General features: G+C 49.0%; 1 protein-coding gene across 4 annotated transcripts in view; it reads left to right on the forward strand.

Moving 5' to 3' along the window:
• The first annotated feature begins 369 nt into the window (after positions 1 to 369).
• LOC144933457 (mitogen-activated protein kinase kinase kinase 10-like) overlaps positions 370 to 21,969 on the forward strand; it is a 48,662-nt gene continuing 27,062 nt past the window's right edge. For all 4 annotated transcript variants that reach the window (XM_078858221.1, XM_078858222.1, XM_078858223.1 and 1 more), the window contains exon 1: positions 370 to 2,104. In XM_078858221.1, coding sequence (XP_078714347.1) covers positions 1,291 to 2,104 — 814 coding nt within the window. In that variant the 5' untranslated portion in view covers positions 370 to 1,290. The remainder of the gene's footprint in view (positions 2,105 to 21,969) is intronic.

The raw sequence follows: 21,969 nt of genomic DNA on the forward strand, positions 1-21,969 counted from the left end.
TATGACAGGTAAGCAGTGGCAGCACTTGCTCCTACAGTCTGTGAAGGCTACACGGAGGGGGGAGCTGAGTCTTTCCGCCGGGGGAGAGGGTAGAAGGAAGAGAGATATTTTTAGAAGAGAGACTTTTGACTTTTAAGCAACATTCATTGCCGCCAGCAGCAAAAGCACTGGAGGCGATTTCAATATGAAATACACAAAGTCACCAGCAAAGAAATGAAAATAAACGCTACAAATCGACGCGCTGTGGCGCTAAAAGCACCGCGCAGAGAGAGAGAAGAGAGACAGAGGAAATAGTTTTACAAGAGGGAGAGGAGATGCTTTATAAGAGGAGAGTGAGAGGGAGATACGTTCAGACGAGAGAGACAGAGAGAAGATAGAGTCAGATAGAGGAGATACGTTTAGAAGAGAGAGAAGAGAGAGAGGAGAGATAAGATATAGTTTTAGAAGAGAAAGAGAGAAGAGAGGAGAGACTTTTAGAAGAGACAGAGAGAGGAGAGAGAGAGAGGGGTTGGTGTGGGCGTGTAAGAGCAGCACATTTGGTGGCTTTTGGCAGCCGGGGCGCGTGACGCTCCGAGCCGGCGCGCCACACCCACAGAGCCGGCCCCGTCGGTGGTGCTCGCTCCGCTCCTCGCTCCCCACCTCGCTCCACCGTAGCCACTCGCTCGCTCGCTCGCTGTCCCCGGCTTCGCTGAGATCGGGTCCTGAGATCGCTGTCCACGGCTTCGCTGAGATCGGGTCCTGAGATCGCTGTCCCTGGCTTCGCTGAGATCGGGTCCCCGGCTTCGCTGAGATCGGGTCCTGAGATCGCTGTCCCTGGCTTCGCTGAGATCGGGTCCCCGGCTTCGCTGAGATCGGGTCCTGAGATCGCTGTCCCTGGCTTCGCTGAGATCGGGTCCGACGACGCGGAGGACGACTTGAATGGACGAGGACGCGGCTCCGTTCGGAGAGGGCGCGGGCGAGAGTTTCGTGGCCCGAGACTGAGAGACGCGCTTCGCGCAAGGGGGGCGCTGAGTTGAGTGGAAGTCTCCCGAGGCCACCATCACCACCACCACCACCCCCCACCACCCACCACCACCACTCCTGGTGCCGTCTCCAGGTGCTGATGGGGACCCTCTTCACGTGGAGCTGCGCGCGTTCCCGCTGTGTTTGTCAGTGACGTGGGGTTCCGCAGAGACCGGCGAGATGGTTCAGCAGATGTCTGTAGAGACTTGAGTCGCGCCGAAGGTGATTTACATTGTTCATGGCCACGTAGCGTGAGATCGGGGCCCCGTTTGAGGCCACATCGGAGCCATGGAACCTCTCAAGGGGATTTTCTCTCGGACCAAAAGTTTCCGCGATTCACTGCGCAACAACGATTCTCAGCAGCAGCAGCAGCAACAACATCAACAGCAGCATCCACAGCAGCAGCAACAACAGCAGGAGCAGCCATACAGCTGCACCAACCCACTTTGGACGGCCGTGTTTGACTACGAGGCGAGTGCCGAGGACGAGTTGACGCTGCGTCCCGGCGACATGGTGGAGGTGCTCTCCAAGGACTCGGAGGTGTCCGGCGACGTGGGCTGGTGGACGGGCAAGCTCAACAACAGGGTGGGCATCTTCCCCAGCAACTACGTGACGTGCAGCAAGTCTCGGGGCAGCAGCTACGCCAAGCTGCACAACGAGAGGCCGCCGGGTTTGTTCGCGGATCCTCCGGTCGAGGTGGGCTTCGCGGAGCTCTCCCTGGAGGAGATCATTGGCGCCGGAGGATTTGGCAAAGTCTACAGGGGCACGTGGCGTGGCGAGGAGGTGGCCGTGAAGGCCGCTCGTCAGGACCCCGACGAGGACATCAGCGTGACGATGGAGAACGTGAGGCAGGAGGGGAAGCTCTTCTCCATGCTGAAGCATCCGAACATCATTGCGCTGAAAGCCGTGTGCCTGCAGGCGCCCAACCTGTGCCTCATCATGGAGTATGCGCGCGGAGGCGCTCTCAACAGGGCCCTGGCCGGACGCCGCATCCACCCGCACATTCTGCTCGACTGGGCCGTGCAGATCGCCCGCGGGATGAAGTATCTTCACGATGAGGCCATCGTCAATATCATCCACCGTGACCTCAAGTCCTGCAATGGTGAGCCGGGTGGTGGCGGTGATGATGGAATTAGGTGGGATTCGATGGAACATGTTTGAATTTCACGTGTTAACTGGTCTCGCAATTGATCTTGGCCACGACAAACTCATGGAGACTATCACCGCTGTCATCTTTGTTAATCTTCAAACTCATTTTGCTCATCACGTTAACCAACATTGTTCATTGTTAATGTGATGTTTCATCGTTATACAAATGCTTACCATTGTAGTTGTCGTGAAAATGTTCTCAGTGGGCATCGCCACTGTCAATATTAATAGCATCTTCATCCGGGGATGTCCATATAGTTTGGTTTGTTGACCTTTCCCCGCACCTCCGATTAGCACGGTTGGTTACGTAGGGTGCGAAAGAAGTTCAACATACTGTACATATATGCATCACCATTAGTCTAATCTTTTTATAATCTTAATCATATTCAATCAATGTCATCATTAAACAGTCATCAACCAGTGTCATTGTATTGCACCATCATCCTCGTCATCTTCATTAATTCCATGAAAAAACCCAAAATGTTAGCTTAAAGATCACATTCAAGAGCATACATTATATGTATAGTATGGTTATGCTTTTAACATATTAGGGTCGTAGCAATGCAGTTTTTACACATTGCTACGTGGTCTGTCCAGTGTCCATTTCCCTGCTCGAGTTGTAATTAATACAGTATCTGGAGAACACCAAATTTTGAGTAAAAAGTTTTTCACGTGATTCTGCGAGATGCTATGTCTGGACGTTCATTATACCTCCAAAATATGTCGTACAAATTGTAGCTTAATAGCAAGGCACTGTCCATGTTGTATATATTTTTTTAAATCCTACTTTTACCAGCAATCTCACGAAAAAGTTTCTGCTTTTCATTGTTTTCTTGCCCCCAACGAAATGAAAAGCTGCACTGTTTAAGTCACATGTGCACAGTCTCTCCAGTAGTCTCGGACACTGTCCCATAGTGCCACGTGTGTGGGACCAGAGTCGCGCATCTCTCGGTGTCTGGCGCCAATGAAGGCTGCTGTCATGTGACCATATCCCACATGCCTGGCGGACGTGGAACCCACGCGCCACAGCAGAGACAAGAAGAAAGGCATCTCGGTGGCTGATAAGCCAGATGCAAATAACACGTGTTGAATGTTTGCAATCGCCTTGCAAACTTAAACAAATTACAGTACTTTTAAAACATTGAAATGACTGCACCACTTTTTATTTGGTGCTGGTGTCTTTTTTGGGTATTAATTGGCAGCAGGACTGTGCTTTGATCAACAAGTTGCGACGATTTGATTACGTGCGGCGCGCTTGAACGTCACATTTGCGTGTGTTCTCGTGGGGGTTGGTGGTGCAGTGGTTTGCGCGCTGCGCTCTGAACCCAATATAGAGACCAACACCATTGGCAAGTGATACAAACGTAATGCATAAATATGTTCTGAGCCTCCCCAACAAAACTCGGCCTTGTTACGGTTTGATATCAAAACTGGGGAGGCAAAAGTGACCAGGCACGGTGCTGAAAGCCTTTGTGTTTCATCCTGGCCTTAATAGATGATGCTCACCCCAACGATATGTGTGGCTGTATGGGGGATCTTTGTGTGTGGTAGTGATGGGGGTGCTGGAGACTGCACGTGGTTTTCTTTGGCAAATAATGGTTCCGGGAAGGATGTTACTCTTACGTCAGTGGCCTGTCTAGGGATGTGTTATGGGACAGGATGGAGAGGCCTAACCTGTTGACTGCTTTTTGATAGAATTCGTCTCAGGAATTTTGGGGCTGTTGGAGTAAAGCCCATTTTAAGAGTTGCAAGAGTACTAAAGGGTGAAGGTTATCTGTTTTAAAAAACACATCCTACCTAATGTGAGGTCGCTGGCTTAATGAACAAGTGACACTTATTTGAATTAGCCCAATTTAGTGCTTGTGAGTGTTGCTGCAATTATACGTTCATGTCGAAACTCCCAGGGTGTGAAGTACCCAGGTAATGCCTTCGCTCTGCACTGTCCCTTGGGGCTCTGGGATTTTTTTGTCTGTGGCCGGGAACGGATATGTGTGCACCCTTAAAAGGAATTGTTTGGCTCATACGTGGCTGGTAAGATAAAATTATTTGACATTGTGTGCTCGGGGTGACAAAGATGAACAAAACCAAATTGCCTCTGCTATGGAGGCCCTGGCACCCTTGTTTACACAGGAACTGACTCACAAATGTGTCAGAATTGAGCGTAGGAGTGTGTGGGTGTGTTTGGGTTCTGGATGCCTCGCTGTCAGCCACAGGTAAAACATGTACGTGGATGGCCAGGAGCTGTTTTTTTTTTCGGTTACAAATGCCCCACTGCGTCACTTCCTGTTTGTAAGGGTAACCAAGCGAAGCGCGTGACTGAGACGCATCGTACTGGGTGTCCTGTGGTTCAGAAAGTCACAATCATCAGATTGCGGCCTAATTCCTTGGCCTTGGTTATGTAAGGCAAGTTGTCACAGGGATTTCGAAAATGACATGTCACTGAAAATGTTGAATTAGTTCGGGCAATATATTTGATAGTTCCTCTGTGCCTGGTTAACGTATGACTACACAGTAGTCTTGAAATAAGTGGCAACAGATTTGGTGCTCAATAACATTTAAACGATGGCCGTTGAAATGTTGCTGTGGGAAATGAGGGTTGGTAAGAAATAATTGCAGATAAGTTATAAAATTAAATCACCATACATATGTTAGCCATGTCTTTATACATTCACTGTCTACAGTAATATACTACTGTACCGTCCATGAATTTATGGTAAAGTGTATTGTATTGCAATTGGCATTACATCTAGTTCTTTGTCAATTCTAATTATTATTATTGTTCGGTTTAACAACATTGTCGTGCCGTAACAGAGCTTAATAAATGCAGCATATTTGTAGACGACCACAGTTCTATTAGGGCCAACCCCGCACCTCAATCAAGGACATCACGAGCTCAACTCCCATTTTGGGGTCGACTCAACTCAACTTCTTTCTATGGTCAATCACAATGAGTAAAGCTTTGTGGAAAGGCAACAGCGATTGTCATATAGTCCTCATTGGAGCATATTTGTTGACGACCTCATAGGACAATCAGTCTCCACCATAGAAATGTGAAGTTTCCAGCGATTTCTCAAGACTGCCGACATAGATATAAGCACGACCCAATGTTTGTTTGTTCACATAGACTTTTGTTTTTACTGTTATGCGACGACAACCAAATAGTTTTCCTAAATTTGAAGCTTTCGTGACTGCAAGGATTCATATTCTTAGGTTTTTTTCCGGTAAAGTCACGTAGGTAAAAAAATAAAATTAATAAAAGTAAAATAAAAAATAAAATAAAAATCACGACGTTTCGGAGGCAACACAAGCTTCCGTCTTCAGGTGGAACCGTCACAGCACGATAGCTGTATTAAGGAAGTTTCAACAGCTATCGTGCTGTGACGGTTCAACCTGAAGACGGAAGCTTGTGTTGCCTCCGAAACGTCGTGATTTTTATTTTACTTTTATTAATTTAAATTTTTTACCTACGTGACTTTACCGAAAAAAACCTAAGAATATAGTTTTCCTAAACTCGGTGACACGATTACAATCTATGGGCGAAGAACATCGCCCCTGTCCCGTTTGATCCTGCGTAAACGCGAAGATGTTTCAGAAGCAGCCGTCAGGTTTTTGGTGCCACCTTGCAAGGTGCGTGTCCGTTCCTGCGGGATTCCCACCGGCGCTGTGTGGATGGCGCGCTGCGATCAAATGTCGCGACTGGGTGTCACCGCTGGCGATGTGACCGGAAGCCACGAGCTCTCGGTCCAGCAATCACGAGGGCCATTCACTCGACGGAATTTTCCACTAAAAACGGGAATGCTTTCTTTTAACCCTTTCATTGCACTTTGTAATGCGCTTCAGTCAAGCATTCATTCAAACTTGCTACAATTTTTGGCGTGTAAAGCTGTGCCTTGTCAATGACATCGTGGAAGAGAATGTAATATTCTCCACATGACAGTCTTGTGAATGTATGCACGCCCCCTTTTTCAAACAATGTGCCCTTTGTGAACTTTTTTTTTTCTACCGAAGTTTCAAAATAAGGTAATACAAATGTTCACGATGGTGGAAACGGGCTTTGCAGGTAAAATCCCCCTGGAATGAAAGCCCGCCGGTGTGTCTGGTGCGGTTGACAGCGGCGCGTTGTCAAAATTACAGGGTTCTTCACCGTCTGCTTTGGTGCTGGAAATCCCCAGCCCTCAACGTGAAAACAATGTTCACGGAAATGGCCCCGCAAGGTTTCGCAACACCACTGAGCGTGGCCACCCGCCTGCTGCCAAGGTGCAGTCAGGTGTTTGCGTTGTGTAGCTGCCAAACCATCGACATTAGTTTTATTTGTTGTACATATTCTTTACGGCTAGAAGGTTTTCATGAGGGGTGTACAGTGAGCTAGTTGCCTGCTCCCCAGGCCACAGGCTAGCAGTGGTGTTGCTGCCCGCGTGTCTTTCTAGATGTTTCGACCCGCTCGCAGTATTGCTGCCATCGTCAATAGTTGTGCTTGTTTTTCAGTGAGAATGTCAGCCCACTCTGGGTCTGCTCCCAGACTGAAGGCCACTGCTCCTGACAGGCAGCCCGGTGTTGCAGAATCTCGCAGCGGGGCCCATTCGCTAGCTTTTTTCGTCATCAGTCATGATCTGCTGGATAAAGGTCTTCCAAAGCCCACGGTAGTCTTTCACAGTCCTGCACTGTAGCATGCATTCTTCATCAGTCCCATTAGTTTACATGCTCTTTTATTATCGGAGTGTACGTCATCTGTTATGGGTGTCAGCAACATAAAATCGTGAAAACTAGTTTTGTCCATATTCTTAGGTTTTTTCGGTAAAGTCACGTAGGTAAAAAAATTAAATTAATAAAAGCAAAATAAAAAGTAAATATATTATATTACTTTATTTTTATTTTACTTTTATTATTTTTAATTTTACCGAAAAAACCTAAGAATATGAATACTTGCAGTCACGAAACCTTCAAATCTAGAATTAGTATTGACCATCACAGTCCTTCATTGTTCAGTCTCATTCATTAGCCGCAGCTTCGTCGTCATCACAATAGTCAGCTTTTGTGATCTATTGTGATAGTAGTAAGTTTTTACCCTTTAAACTGGTACAAAACTGACACCTTTATACAAGGCATCATGTTTGCAATAACCACAACACAAGTAGTCAAAATGCAAACAAAAAGAAACAACTCTGATAATGATAATGATATGCACTGTCCTTGAAGTTGATTGGTCCACACCCGAGACAGCTTTCCTTAGAGCCTAGTCTCCATTGGTGTTGGACCAGATGACACCAGAAGGGTAAAAATCTACTACTATATTTTGCCACTGGTAAAGGAGGTCTTAGTGAATCTATTGTGATGTTCCTTTTTCCTTGGTGTTGCCTTACGAATGTAGCCACAAAGCAGAGTTGTCACGTGTAATTAAATGTTAAATATTATGCAGCATCCACAATGTGAACATTGTTACAGTTGGGATTGGCTGTCACAGGAGATTGGGGGGCCATCAAGAATGTGCTTGCAAATTGTGACACCTTCGAATTGGTGAAGTCAACAATTTTGGGAATTACCTTAACCAAATTCCCCAAGTTCATGCATGATCAATGTCGTGCAGACTCATAGTGATGTGCAAACTTATTCATGAGCCCTTCAAAACTATGCATGTCTGGTGTGTGTGTGTAATCTGCCTGTCCTGCATGACCTTGAAAATGAGGGAAATTCCATACTCGCTGGATGGAACAAAAGTTCAGTTGTGTAGTTTGTTTATTGCCAACCAACGCAAAAAAAATCTGTAGCCACAGGGCACGATTACCACAGTGCAGTCTCTCATCCCTCTTGACGTGCGAAGTTGTTCTCACTTCTCTCCAAGCTTCTGTTTTGGGGGGGGACACCTCTTTTACAGTCCATGTAAAACTTTCGTTTGATGTTTAAAATTTACTGGCCTCTTGAGTTTATTTATATTTCTTTTGGAGGAAGAAAGGGAGTTCCCAAAGAAATTGAGAACGGGGGTGTGGAGGGGGCGGTGTTGCACTTGCCAAAAACTCGTCTTAAAAATGAGCGGGCAAGCTGTTGCCAACTTGGCCTCGTTAGCCAATCGCCAAGGAGCGTACGGCACCTGCCCAGTGTTTCCGAGGAGCAGAGTAAGGCCCTTCCTGACGAGGGAGTTGTCTGTGGAGAGGGGTGCAGCCAATGGTGTTTTCAGTTTCCAACAATACAATCTGGGCTGCTCTGGCTTCCTGTTTGTTCTTAGCAGGAAGGCCAAGTCAGCGATTTTGCTCAGACCTTTTCTCGCTTGTTCAGTGCAATAATAAACGGTGCCAAATATATTTGACTTATTTTGGTGCTGTATTAACATAACCATAGAAATGGCTGTATTTTATCGTTAAATTGCATATATTACAATTTGCCATTGCACGAATAATTTCGATTTAAAGCTTTCGTGACTGCAGGGATTCATCTTCTTGGTTCTTTCGGTAAAGTCACGTAGAATGGAAATAATAAAATAATAAAAATAAAACATAATAAAATAATTTTCACGACGTTTCGGCCACAACGCAAGCAGCCGTCCTCAGGTGAAGAACAGACGCTGTCTTTCTGACAGACCTGTTCTTCACCTGAGGACGCTGTCTTTCTGACAGACCTGTTCTTCACCTGAGGACGGCTGCTTGCGTTGTGGCCGAAACGTCGTGAGAATTATTTTATTATGTTTTATTTTTATGATTTTATTATTTCCATTCTACGTGACTTTACCGAAAGAACCAAGAAAATGCACGAATAATGTTCAGCCCTTTTGTCAATCTCCTGCTGGCAGGCCTCACGTAAGCCGTGTCGGTGGTTTGACAATGCTGCACCATGCTGGTCAATTCGGATATAATTCACCACTCATGTTCGACGTGGCCGGGAATCAAACTGAGGTCGCCAGGTTCATGGTGCAGTCAACAAACTGCTGAGCTAATAATAGTTTTTTTACCCTTTTATCTGGCAACAAAACTGACACCCTTTTTTTACAAGGAGTCATGTTTGCATTGACCACAATACCTGCAGTCGGAATGCAAACAAAAACACAACTCTGATAAGGTATGCACTGTCCTTGAAGTTGATTGGTCCACACCCGAGACAGCTTTCCTTAGAGCCTAGTCTCACATGGTGTTGGACAAGATGATGCCAAAAGGTGTCTTTTGTAAACATGACTCCTTGTAAAAAAAGGTGTCAGTTTTGTTGCCAGATAAAAGGGTAAAAAACTAATTATCATATTTTTTTTACTGGCAAATGAGGTTCCAATGGTGTAAACTGCTGAGCCTTCGCTCCACCCCATTACTTTATGTATGTGAAGACGTACTGTACCCATAATGAGGTGTAGTGTAAGTTTTTAAGAGACTTAAAGGCATGTCAACATTCTTAAAATGACAATCCAAGCGTTCTAATTATTCTTAAAGACATTATTAATTGATTCGCTCACAGCGATGCCATCGCCTTTACTTCTCTGGTTAAGACTGAAACAGGAGGACTTCTTCACAATTCTGGCTGTTGCCTGATGGAGTTTGTTGTGATCACCAGTAACACGTCATACTCGAATTGTAAATGTTGTGGGTTTGCTCTCTGACACATCTGTGCGCTGAAGTCGTCACTAATTGGCAAGTTTTGTTTATAAGACAAACCTTAATTAATTGGCTGTTGGGTGATGGTGGATTTAACGACACATTTACGTGATCTAACCCAAAAAAAACTTTATAATAGATTTATTTTGTTTTGGAAGATATTTAGTGACAACCTAAATTTGTGTTTATGCTTAACTCAAATAATAATTAAAATATACATTCTAAATAATGTTTATATTCTCCACCGAGACCCTGATGGTTATTTTGAGTTGCGTATGTTATGATTTTGCGTCTAAGTGGGACCCATTTCGTAAGAGGGTGGCCTGTAAGATCGGCAAGTTCACTAGCATTGTTTCAATGAAATCTGACAGCCAATAATACACTGTTTGTTGAAACTGGTCCGGGTCCAGAGTTTGCCTGTCTTGAATTAATGCTGCTGAAATTATGCACTCCCGGAATGCCGTGCGGCTGGTGGGTTTTGCAAGAAACATTTTAGTTTTTATGTGGACAGACGGTTATCGATATATTAATCGAGACATTGCCGATTTTTGTTAACTTATCGTGTATCAAATAGTTCCACATGCCTCTTATTCCTTTTCTCAGTCGGAGGTTGTGGAAGGTGGCGCTTTGTAGAGTATGAGAGGGGATCTGGGTTGTTGTTTCTATGCCTTCCAGTGAGCCGTGCCCTTTCCCCCGAACTCCCGAGCAACAGAGGAAAGTGAGGGGGCGTGTACCACTGCATTGTACGACATACAGTGCCATCAATCCTTAAAAAAAAAGACTTCAACTAACCCGTCCCAACTGGCACAATGGAAAATCGAAACCAGCTCGCTCTACTTAACTCTGAGATCACGAATGAGTTGTGTGTATTTTGTATTGCTAATTTCGCTTTGTGCAGATAAAAGTGTGTCAAGTAGAAAGAGTAAAGGAAGGAGAGGAACGCAAGAAAGGTTTCTGCACGTGTTTCATGGGTGTTAGTGGACAAAGCCCTTGACAATCTGAGTGGGCCGTTGGCGCAATGGTGACTACGCTGCATTGTGAACCCGGCGGCCTAAGTTCAATTCCTGGCCACGGCTAACATCAGTGAGGAGTGATAACCGCACCAGACCTGCCACACAACCCACACCCAGGAGTGGCTTTACAACAGTCGCATAAAAATGTATTATTGGAAATTGTGGGGAAAACCCAACACGGTTACTTAATGACGCTCTTCAATTAGCAGCGGGGAGGCCACTTACTAAATCTGACAGCGCCCAGTGGCGTTCGTCTACGTGTCTGTTCATGGACCTCAATGGGTAGCAAACCCATAAGTAGTACCCATTCGTGGTTAGTAAAAGTTACTTTTTTGATAACCACACTCATTTCAACTCGTTATTGGCCACATCAATCATTTACAAAAAAACAACTGCAATTTACCCGTCCCAACCGGCACAATGTTAAAATCCGAACCAAGCTCGCCACGTCACATGGAGTAGGCCTACCGACAAAGTGAACAAAAAATTATCTGGACCCGAGCTCACGTGGAACCGTTCTAAAGCCGCTGCTGGATGTCGGGTTGTGTGGCCATACTGAGCTACGTTGATGAAACGGAGGGCAAAGGAGGGAGATGGGTGCAGGTCTGGTTCGGTAGGCCTACCGACAAAGTGAACAAAAAATTATCTGGTCCGAAGCTGATGTTGTGGGGGACAATGCAGGGAGGGCGAATCCCAAGCCGGCCAGTGGCGCCGGGCCGTGCCGAGTGTTTACCGTCGCTGTAGCAACTACTGCACGTTCCAGCGAAACTGGAATTTCTGGTTCTCTCCACACACACACACCCCCCCTTCTACCCCAACGAAAAAAAAGATTGTCACCAAACGGGGGCTCTACTGTAAGCGGGCGCTCTCGGCTTTGAGCCACTTGGAAAGCGTCGTGGAGGAGGGGGGGATGGGGGAGGTGCGTACCGGCACAGAGTCCACGGATTCTCGCACGTGAGAAGTGCCGGGCAGGGCTGCATGTGCGGCCGCATGATGTGCGTCTGCGCGCCCAATGAATGGCAACGAATTGGCGTTGCTGGGAGCGGAAAACACCGCGCCTCTCGCCGCCGCTGCTGCTGCTGCTTTTGTGTCGTGTCCAATTGTCTGATGCAGATGCTCTCACATAGGCCATGCAGGTTGTTTGTGGGCCCCCGATGTCAATTCGCTGCCGGATGAAGGTCTCCTCCCCCCCTTCCCCCCCTAGGCCATGTCGGGCTTGGGGTTGTTGACCACACTCTAGCCACAACGGTGGGCGGAGAGGAGCGACGCTCACAACAACGAGCAGAGCTCGGGGGTAGCTAAAACGCAGCAAGTTGGTACAGTGGGGGAACACAGGTGGTGCATCTTGCTAGTCGGTTCGGCCAGTCAAACCCCCCATGGCACCACCTGGGTCTGTTCCGTGACCTCTTTTTTTTTGCCAGCGAGCCATCGCCGCTTCACGTGGCCTCAAAGGACACCCTGCCAGACGCAAACGCTGTGGTGGTGGCATCACCACTACGCCGTTTAGCGCGCATCGGTCGAGTGCAAGGTGTATTCAACATCAGAGTGTACGGTTGTACTTAGTCGAGGTGCGGTTTTTGGCAGCAGGACTGGTCGGGAATGGGTACATGGTGTGTAGGTCTAGGCCAATTATATATATCATTGTGTAACAAACAAAAATTTGTTCCAGGGTAGTAAGTGTAATTTCCTAATTGCTTATGCCTCAAAGTACAGAACATGGTTATTATTCCCAACAAACTTTGTTTTTGTGACCAGGACACAAAAATTAAGTTAATAATCCACTCCATTAATAATAACACTACCAAATATATTTTTGTTCCTGGGTAGTAAGTGTAATTTCCTAATTGCTTAGCTTCACAAGTACAGAAAATGGCTATTATTCCCCATCAACTTTGCTTTTGTGACCAGGACAGTGATATTTTGAAATGTACCTTTTTTCAATGAGAAAACGTGGTGTGCATTTGTGTCATTCATTCACATAAAGTCCTGGTCACAAAAGCAAAGTTGATGGGGAATAATAGCCATTTTCTGTACTTATGAAGCTAAGCAATTAGGAAATTACACTTACTACCCAGGAACAAAAATCGTGTTTCGATTTAAAGCTTTCGTCACTGCAGGGATTCATCTTCTTGGTTATTTCGGTAAAGTCACGTAGAAGGGAAATAATAAAATAATAAAAGTAAAACATAATAAAATAATTCTCACGACGTTTCGGCCACAACGCAAGCAGCCGTCCTCCGGTGAAGAACAGGTCTGTCGGGAAGACAGCGTCTTCACGGCTGCTTGCGTTGTGGCCGAAACGTCGTGAGAAATATTTTATTATTTTATTATTTCCCTTCTACGTGACTTTACCGAAAGAACCAAGAAGAAAAATCGTGTTACATATATCTGTCCCTTTTATAACAAGGCTCTGTATGTGTGGCTCATGATCGGCTTGGCAAGTCGTTCTGGTTTATGGTTTACTGGCCTTAGGTGAGGCTGATAAGAACAGGTGGCGGTCAAGTACGCACTGTATCAGCAACCCTCCTGTGTTTGGGGCCGACAACTTCAAGAGCACGCACGAGTTAGGCGACTCGTGAATGTAACGTAGCACGGCCCCGAACTTCGCGTTGTTGGTGTTGGTAATACGATCGCTGTCCTTCCTCGGCGCCTCCAGTTGGCTACTTACGGTGGGAAAGAAAGTCTTAACGTGCGTACGTGTGTGATCGTGGGTATGCACTCTCGCAGCTTGAATTTAAATGTGAGCTCAAAGGTCGTTGTGTCTGGTGGAAGGTTTCCCATTCCTGGCACTTTTTAACCAACGTCTGTCATCTTTGTCATTGCGAGAATCAGCGTGCAGGTGAGATCAAGAGAGCCAACGCTGGATATACAGTGCCACGAACCCATCACCGCCACACATGAATGTCTGTCCAGCCGTCCTCTCAACGCTTGTTACCCAACGTGTTGTGGCTGTAGGTCATTGGGGCTGGAAATAAAACGCACCGTTAGCCTTCTCTAAATTATTAACACGCGACCTCATTGCGAGCTTCTCACCAGACCCGTGCGTCATGATACGCCCACGTCCCCTTTTATGATGGAATAATGTGCAGCACTTGCGAGAAAAAAATCATTAGCAACAACAAATCTTAAACGATTCAAACTAGAGCGCACCGCCAAGCGTTGCTGTATACCAGTGTCACACTTAACGCGTGTCTCGCTGCCTTGGGTGTTGGGGTGGGATCACGCTGGATGGTGTGTGTGTTGGGGTGGGACTTGCTGGGTGGCGTGTGTGTTGGGGTGGCACTTGCTGGGTGGTGTGTGTGTTGGGGTGGGACTTGCTGGGTGGCGTGTGTGTTGGGGTGGGACTTGCTGGGTGGTGTGTGTGTTGGGGTGGGACTTGCTGGATGGTGTGTGTGTTGGGGTGGGACTTGCTGGATGGTGTGTGTGTTGGGGTGGGACTTGCTGGGTGGCGTGTGTGTTGGGGTGGCACTTGCTGGGTGGTGTGTGTGTTGGGGTGGGACTTGCTGGGTGGCGTGTGTGTTGGGGTGGGACTTGCTGGGTGGCGTGTGTGTTGGGGTGGGACTTGCTGGGTGGCGTGTGTGTTGGGGTGGGACTTGCTGGATGGCGTGTGTGTTGGGGTGGGACTTGCTGGATGGCGTGTGTGTTGGGGTGGGACTTGCTGGGTGGTGTGTGTGTTGGGGTGGGACTTGCTGGATGGTGTGTGTGTTGGGGTGGGACTTGCTGGATGGCGTGTGTGTTGGGGTGGGACTTGCTGGATGGCGTGTGTGTTGGGGTGGGACTTGCTGGATGGTGTGTATGTTGGGGTGGGACTTGCTGGGTGGCGTGTGTGTTGGGGTGGGACTTGCTGGGTGGCGTGTGTGTTGGGGTGGGAATTGCTGGATGGCGTGTGTGTTGGGGTGGGACTTGCTGGGTGGCGTGTGTGTTGGGGTGGGACTTGCTGGATGGTGTGTGTGTTGGGGTGGGACTTGCTGGATGGTGTGTGTGTTGGGGTGGGACTTGCTGGGTGGCGTGTGTGTTGGGGTGGGACTTGCTGGATGGTGTGTGTGTTGGGGTGGGACTTGCTGGATGGCGTGTGTGTTGGGGTGGGACTTGCTGGGTGGCGTGTGTGTTGGGGTGGGACTTGCTGGATGGCGTGTGTGTTGGGGTGGGACTTGCTGGATGGCGTGTGTGTTGGGGTGGGACTTGCTGGATGGCGTGTGTGTTGGGGTGGGACTTGCTGGATGGTGTGTGTGTTGGGGTGGGACTTGCTGGGTGGCGTGTGTGTTGGGGTGGGACTTGCTGGATGGTGTGTGTGTTGGGGTGGGACTTTCTGGATGACGTGTGTGTTGGGGTGGGACTTGCTGGGTGGCGTGTGTGTTGGGGTGGGACTTGCTGGATCCCGTGTGTGTTGGGGTGGCACTTGCTGGGTGGCGTGTGTGTTGGGGTGGGACTTGCTGGGTGGCGCGTGTGTTGGGGTGGGACTTGCTGGGTGGCGAGTGTGTTGGGGTGGGACTTGCTGGATGGCGTGTGTGTTGGGGTGGGACTTGCTGGATGGCGTGTGTGTTGGGGTGGGACTTGCTGGATGGCGTGTGTGTTGGGGTGGGACTTGCTGGATGGTGTGTGTGTTGGGGTGGGACTTGCTGGGTGGCGTGTGTGTTGGGGTGGGACTTGCTGGATGGTGTGTGTGTTGGGGTGGGACTTGCTGGATGGCGCGTGTGTTGGGGTGGGACTTGCTGGGTGGCGTGTGTGTTGGGGTGTGACTTGCTGGATCCCGTGTGTGTTGGGGTGGGACTTGCTGGGTGGCGTGTGTGTTGGGGTGGGACTTGCTGGGTGGCGCGTGTGTTGGGGTGGGACTTGCTGGGTGGCGAGTGTGTTGGGGTGGGACTTGCTGGGTGGCGTGTGTGTTGGGGTGGGACTTGCTGGATCCCGTGTGTGTTGGGGTGGGACTTGCTGGGTGGCGCGTGTGTTGGGGTGGGACTTGCTGGGTGGCAAGTGTGTTGGGGTGGGACTTGCTGGGTGGCGTGTGTGTTGGGGTGGGACTTGCTGGATGGCGCGTGTGTTGGGGTGGGACTTGCTGGATGGCGCGTGTGTTGGGGTGGGACTTGCTGGGTGGCGTGTGTGTTGGGGTGTGACTTGCTGGATGGCGCGTGTGTTGGGGTGGGACTTGCTGGATGGCGCGTGTGTTGGGGTGGGACTTGCTGGATGGCGCGTGTGTTGGGGTGGGACTTGCTGGATGGCGCGTGTGTTGGGGTGGGACTTGCTGGGTGGCGTGTGTGTTGGGGTGGGACTTGCTGGATGGCGCGTGTGTTGGGGTGGGACTTGCTGGATGTTGTGTGTGTTGGGGTGGGACTTGCTGGATCCCGTGTGTGTTGGGGTGGGACTTGCTGGGTGGCGCGTGTGTTGGGGTGGGACTTGCTGGGTGGCGAGTGTGTTGGGGTGGGACTTGCTGGATCCCGTGTGTGTTGGGGTGGGACTTGCTGGGTGGCGCGTGTGTTGGGGTGGGACTTGCTGGATGGTGTGTGTGTTGGGGTGGGACTTGCTGGATGGTGTGTGTGTTGGGGTGGGACTTGCTGGGTGGCGTGTGTGTTGGGGTGGGACTTGCTGGATGGCGTGTGTGTTGGGGTGGGACTTGCTGGAGGTTGTGTGTGTTGGGGTGGGACTTGCTGGATCCCGTGTGTGTTGGGGTGGGACTTGCTGGATGGCGTGTGTGTTGGGGTGGGACTTGCTGGGTGGCGTGTGTGTTGGGGTGGGACTTGCTGGGTGGCGTGTGTGTTGAGGTGGGACTTGCTGGATGGCGCGTGTGTTGGGGTGGGACTTGCTGGATGGCGTGTGTGTTGGGGTGGGACTTGCTGGGTGGCGTGTGTGTTGGGGTGGGACTTGCTGGGTGGCGCGTGTGTTGGGGTGGGACTTGCTGGGTGGCGCGTGTGTTGGGGTGGGACTTGCTGGGTGGCGCGTGTGTTGGGGTGGGACTTGCTGGGTGGCGAGTGTGTTGGGGTGGGACTTGCTGGGTGGCGTGTGTGTTGGGGTGGGACTTGCTGGATGGCGCGTGTGTTGGGGTGGGACTTGCTGGGTGGCGCGTGTGTTGGGGTGGGACTTGCTGGGTGGCGTGTGTGTTGGGGTGGGACTTGCTGGGTGGCGCGTGTGTTGGGGTGGGACTTGCTGGGTGGCGTGTGTGTTGGGGTGGGACTTGCTGGATGGCGTGTGTGTTGGGGTGGGACTTGCTGGGTGGCGCGTGTGTTGGGGTGGGACTTGCTGGATGGCGTGTGTGTTGGGGTGGGACTTGCTGGGTGGCGTGTGTGTTGGGGTGGGACTTGCTGGATGGCGTGTGTGTTGGGGTGGGACTTGCTGGATGGCGTGTGTGTTGGGGTGGGACTTGGTGGGTGGCGTGTGTGTTGGGGTGGGACTTGCTGGATGGCGTGTGTGTTGGGGTGGGACTTGCTGGGTGGCGTGTGTGTTGGGGTGAGACTTGCTGGGTGGCGTGTGTGTTGGGGTGGGACTTGCTGGGTGGCGAGTGTGTTGGGGTGGGACTTGCTGGGTGGTGTGTGTGTTGGGGTGGGGCTTGCTGGACGATGTGTGTGTTGGGGTGGGACTTGCTGGGTGGCGTGTGTGTTGGGGTGGGACTTGCTGGATGGCGTGTGTGTTGGGGTGGGACTTGGTGGGTGGCGTGTGTGTTGGGGTGGGACTTGCTGGATGGCGTGTGTGTTGGGGTGGGACTTGCTGGGTGGCGTGTGTGTTGGGGTGGGACTTGCTGGATCCCGTGTGTGTTGGGGGAGGGATTTTGCTGGATGTCACGCCAGGGACGTACTTAATGTCACCCATGTAAAAAAAGGAGCTTTGGGAGCAGGGTGGATGTTTTCCTTTGAGGTTTGGCTTCCTTAGTTTGTTTGACAAAACCCATTACCAACTTTGCAGAACGTCTGCCTAATTGTACTGTACGGCTTACTTGCGGCCTGTTTCTTAGAAACTGATACCGATGAGAAATGTCAAAAATGTGGTGCGTAAAATATATATAGGCGTCGAGCGCGATCTTTCTTTGCTAGAAGTTCATTTCATTGAGTACCTAGAAAGTGTGTGATTGATATTAGTGGATTCGTTTTTCCTTCCTCGACATGTTAGAAGACTTTGGAACATATCCAAGGCTATATACTATCCCTGCGCAAATTGGAACATTCCTTCTTCATTGCCTTCGCCCGCGCGGTGGCCCGAAAACAGCCTTCACCATTGGACCCTGTTCTGTCATGACCTTCAAAGTATCTGTGGAACATACCAGTTTCGCTGGGGGATTTTGGTGCTTTTGGAAAGCTCCATTCTTGCTCCGCCCCAGTCAATATTTTCCCTGCTGCATTGCTTTTGCCGGCAACGCAGCACTTTTACAAGGGCGATGGTGGCTCAAAGCAGTTTGAGGTACAAATGCTGAACAGAATTGAGGCAGCTTGGGTTCACTGATGACACTTTTCTCACAAGTGACCCGCGCCGTGACCGTGCTGAGCCAGACCGGCGTGGCTCAGGAGGCAACAGGTTGTTGTTTTTGCGTGCAGCAGAAGTCTCTGCGCTTTCGTCTTCGCATGCATTTAATGAGTCGAGACGCATGTTAATGATGCGGCGATGGTTCGTACTCCAGAGATGAGTTTCGGACAACAAAAATAAGGATTTCTGGTTTTTAAGGAATATTTCGAATAATTTTTGTATTTTTAATCATTAACAGCATCTAGATTTGAAGCTTTCGTGACTGCATGGATTCATACTCTTAGGTTTTTTTTCCGGTAAAGTCCTGTACGTCACGTTACGTGACTTTACCGAAAAAACCTAAGAGTATTAACAGGCTCATTTTATTTGTCTTCGTCACAAAAGTTAAATCACTCGGTGCCACGTTGACTGCATTTTTGTTGAGAAAACTAAATTGGCGTGACCTTTCGGAATAATCTGTAACACTTTTTTCCTTCGCAATATCTGAAATTTCATATCGTGGCCTATTTTCGTTTATTTTAAAAAAAATTCGGATTATTTCGAAATTCGAGAGCACATCCCTATCGCCCCCACAGCGTGCTGACCGACGTCACAAACAATGAACGCGTCATTAGCCCTGGCCCTGCTTGGCCTTGCCAGATTCCGATGTCTCGTGAAACCAGCCAAATGGCTCGGCGTTGGTTAATAACCAGTGGAAAATCGTGCACACCCGTTCTGACTTGGCTCGGATGTTCCAGCGAACAAAGAGTCTGAGACGACACAGGATTTGGAAATGGGGGGGGGGGTGCAGGGGTTGTCCTGCATGATTATTATCAGTGTCTGTGATCTTTCCTGACTGGGACAGTGAGTCTCAATTGGAAACCAGCTAACCTCGTCAACAACACAAACTTATCTCGTGTCTCATCTCCAGCCCCAAAGTAGCTCGCCTTCCACAGCACCAGTTGTTCTGCTTTAGACACCGATAGTGATTCCACTCCACAGGTTTTTCATCTCCAGCGAACGATGCACGCATACTTTGTGTGTATTTGACTTTTTTTTTAGGCCGACTCGGTGTCGGAGATATGCATTTTCAGGAATGCATACAAACAAGTCCTCCAAAGATCCGTGGGCAAGTTTCTTAGCATTTTATTACACTCTGCAGTGTAATGTGCACGACGGATGATGCCGAATTTAATGTAAAAAAATGAAATGGAATATGGCGCATGCAGGCAAACGATTATGCCAGGGTCCTCTACGTTATTTGGCACTGTAGTCGGGTCTGACAATTTGCGTTAATATAATGTAGCTCGTCTCCGAAACGTCGTGATTTTTTTTTTTATTTTTTTTTACTTTCTACGTGACTTTACCGAAAAAACCTAAGAAGATGATTCCTTGCAGTCACGAAAGCTTCAAATCTAGATTTAAGATTTACAAATCAACCGTCAGGTCGGCATGACCCTTGCGGTTGTAGCATCCACTAAACTTTATGATCGTGCACATTGTGGAGCGTACACAGTATGGCATATTTATGAAACCATCAAAATACTAATTGACAGCCTCATCAATGCACTGGCAGTGATAGGCCTCTCCATACCAATATAACATTGAGCATTTCGTAATCGCTTCTTGTCCGAGTATGGGAGAGTTGTGCTATAAGATGCACCATTCCCCCTGCCTCGTGTGTAAACGGCTTCTCTCCCTGCAGGCAGTTGGCAAAACGAATAAAGGGAGCAATCAATCCATGCCTGTGTGGGAGGACTCAAATTGTAGTGGGGCCTGCGGAGAGCATGAAATGTCCCGTTGTGCAATCCCCCCCGCCCGCCCGCACTGGTGAGCGGCCCATGTTGCAACGCACGGGGGCATGTGTGGTAGCAGCGTCCCCTCCGAGGGTCCCTTACCCTTCGCCAGCCAGGGTCCCGTGACCGACGGGTTCCCGTGATTGACGGGGTCAAGTCGCGTTGGGCTGGGGAAGCTGGCGAAGCTCCACGTTCGAGCCGGAATGGGCCACGGAACAACTGAGGATTTGCTCCCTCGTCAGCCAGCAGTTGACATGAGTTGACATGAGTTGACATGAGTTGACATGAGTTGATATGAGTTGATATGAGTTGACCAGATTGTAAAGCGGCTCAAGTCAAGGATCGGTGGTGGGTTCTTGAGAAATGCCTGTTTGCACATTGCTGCAGTACAACCCTGCTTCTCTGCTCCATGGGTTTTATCAGGTCACGGTGACTGCTCAGAGTTGTCTTGGTATCATCGACTGTCTTAGGGGGCCTCCTTGTAGATACAGCACTGCAGAGCAGCGTGTGCTGGAGGCTCCTTGGTAGGTCAGAGCCCCCGACGCCTGTCATGGCAGTATAAGGTGCATGCCATCAATCCCTGGCTGGCACATGTCTACTCTCAGTTTTCATGGCACCTTGTGTGTGTTTTTATTATTTCCACAGCAACTGATGGCAAATCGAGTGTCAGTAATAGGTCTGTTTTGGGAAATCATAACTTTGGAAAACCCGTCACTGTCAACCATAAAAACACATGTGTTTAGATCTCAGGGGTTAAGTTTAGTTTTGGATTAGGGCTGGTTTATGGCTTCGGGGTTAAGGTTAGGTTAGAGTTGGGCAAAGGGATGGTTTGTATTCATATTTGGTTGGCTTGAAGAGAAAAGTGTCTCTGCTATATTGTGAGTAAAGTGGTGTTCATCTCCACTGAGTGCCTTAGGCCAGGGGTGTACATTCCACATTCCCATGATGGGTGCCAGTCTCAATAAAACAGCACTCATTTTATCAGCTCCGAGGGGAGGGGGGAGGTGGGGTTGAAAAGCGTAGTCGACCCCCAATAAGGATTTTAACCTGCCACATTTCTGATTTCGAGCTGAGCGCAAACCACATCTCCAGCCAGCCAGCCAGGTTAGAACTAAGGTCCCCTTACCCCAAGGATGGGTTAGGCTAAGGTCAGGGTCGTGCGTGTCTGCCAGGGCGGCGTGTTCGCCCGTGGACCCGCGTGTCTGCTCGCCCCGCTGTCTGCTTTGTGCGGCGATGGAGAAAGCGTTCGCCTACTCTGAAGGCCGACGGACAAAGGCACTTTTGTGACGTAGTGATGTCAGCACATTTTCGGTGACTTTAGGATAAAACCATCCACTATGCGGTGGGCGCTGGATTGTTCGTCAAAATGCGGATTCTTATTGATGGAAACAAGGCTTATAAAGAGGTTTTTTTAGTATGTGCCCCGTCCGGTTTCTACGCGGACTTGAGTGTGGCTGAAAAATACATCCACGGCAGCCAAGTAACCTACTTTAGGAACGATAATCCTCAAACGCAGGATGCGTGTAAAAATGTGACGGAAAAATGTAAAGTGCACAATGAAGTGTGTATGCTTGGAATTACTTCGGGAGACAAAAAAAGTAGAACGAATGGATGAATGAACATTTACAATTTAGAGACATGATGTTGACTTGGGAAAGGTAAGTGTACTTGGCCAGGACATGTTCCGTGAAGGAGTAATAGCCGGTGGTTGAGACGAACAGCAGAGTGGCAGCCAAAGATGTGAACACACCTGACGATACGTCCACTTTGGAGACGGGAATGACATCGACTCGTGTGGAGATGATGGATTGTGACATCGCAGGGTCACGAGCATGAGCGACAGCTTTGGGAGACCTTCGTCAAGCTGTGGATTGATGATGATGATGAATCCACTGCAGCAGCATGCAATGATTTTTATTTAAAGCTTTCGTGACTGCAGGGATTCATCTTCTTGGTTCTTTCGGTAAAGTCACGTAGAAGGGAAATAATAAAATAATAAAAAGAAAACATAAAATT

The sequence above is a fragment of the Lampetra fluviatilis genome, chromosome 7, assembly GCF_964198595.1.
Source record: "Lampetra fluviatilis chromosome 7, kcLamFluv1.1, whole genome shotgun sequence".
In the NCBI taxonomy this organism is placed as follows: domain Eukaryota; kingdom Metazoa; phylum Chordata; class Hyperoartia; order Petromyzontiformes; family Petromyzontidae; genus Lampetra; species Lampetra fluviatilis.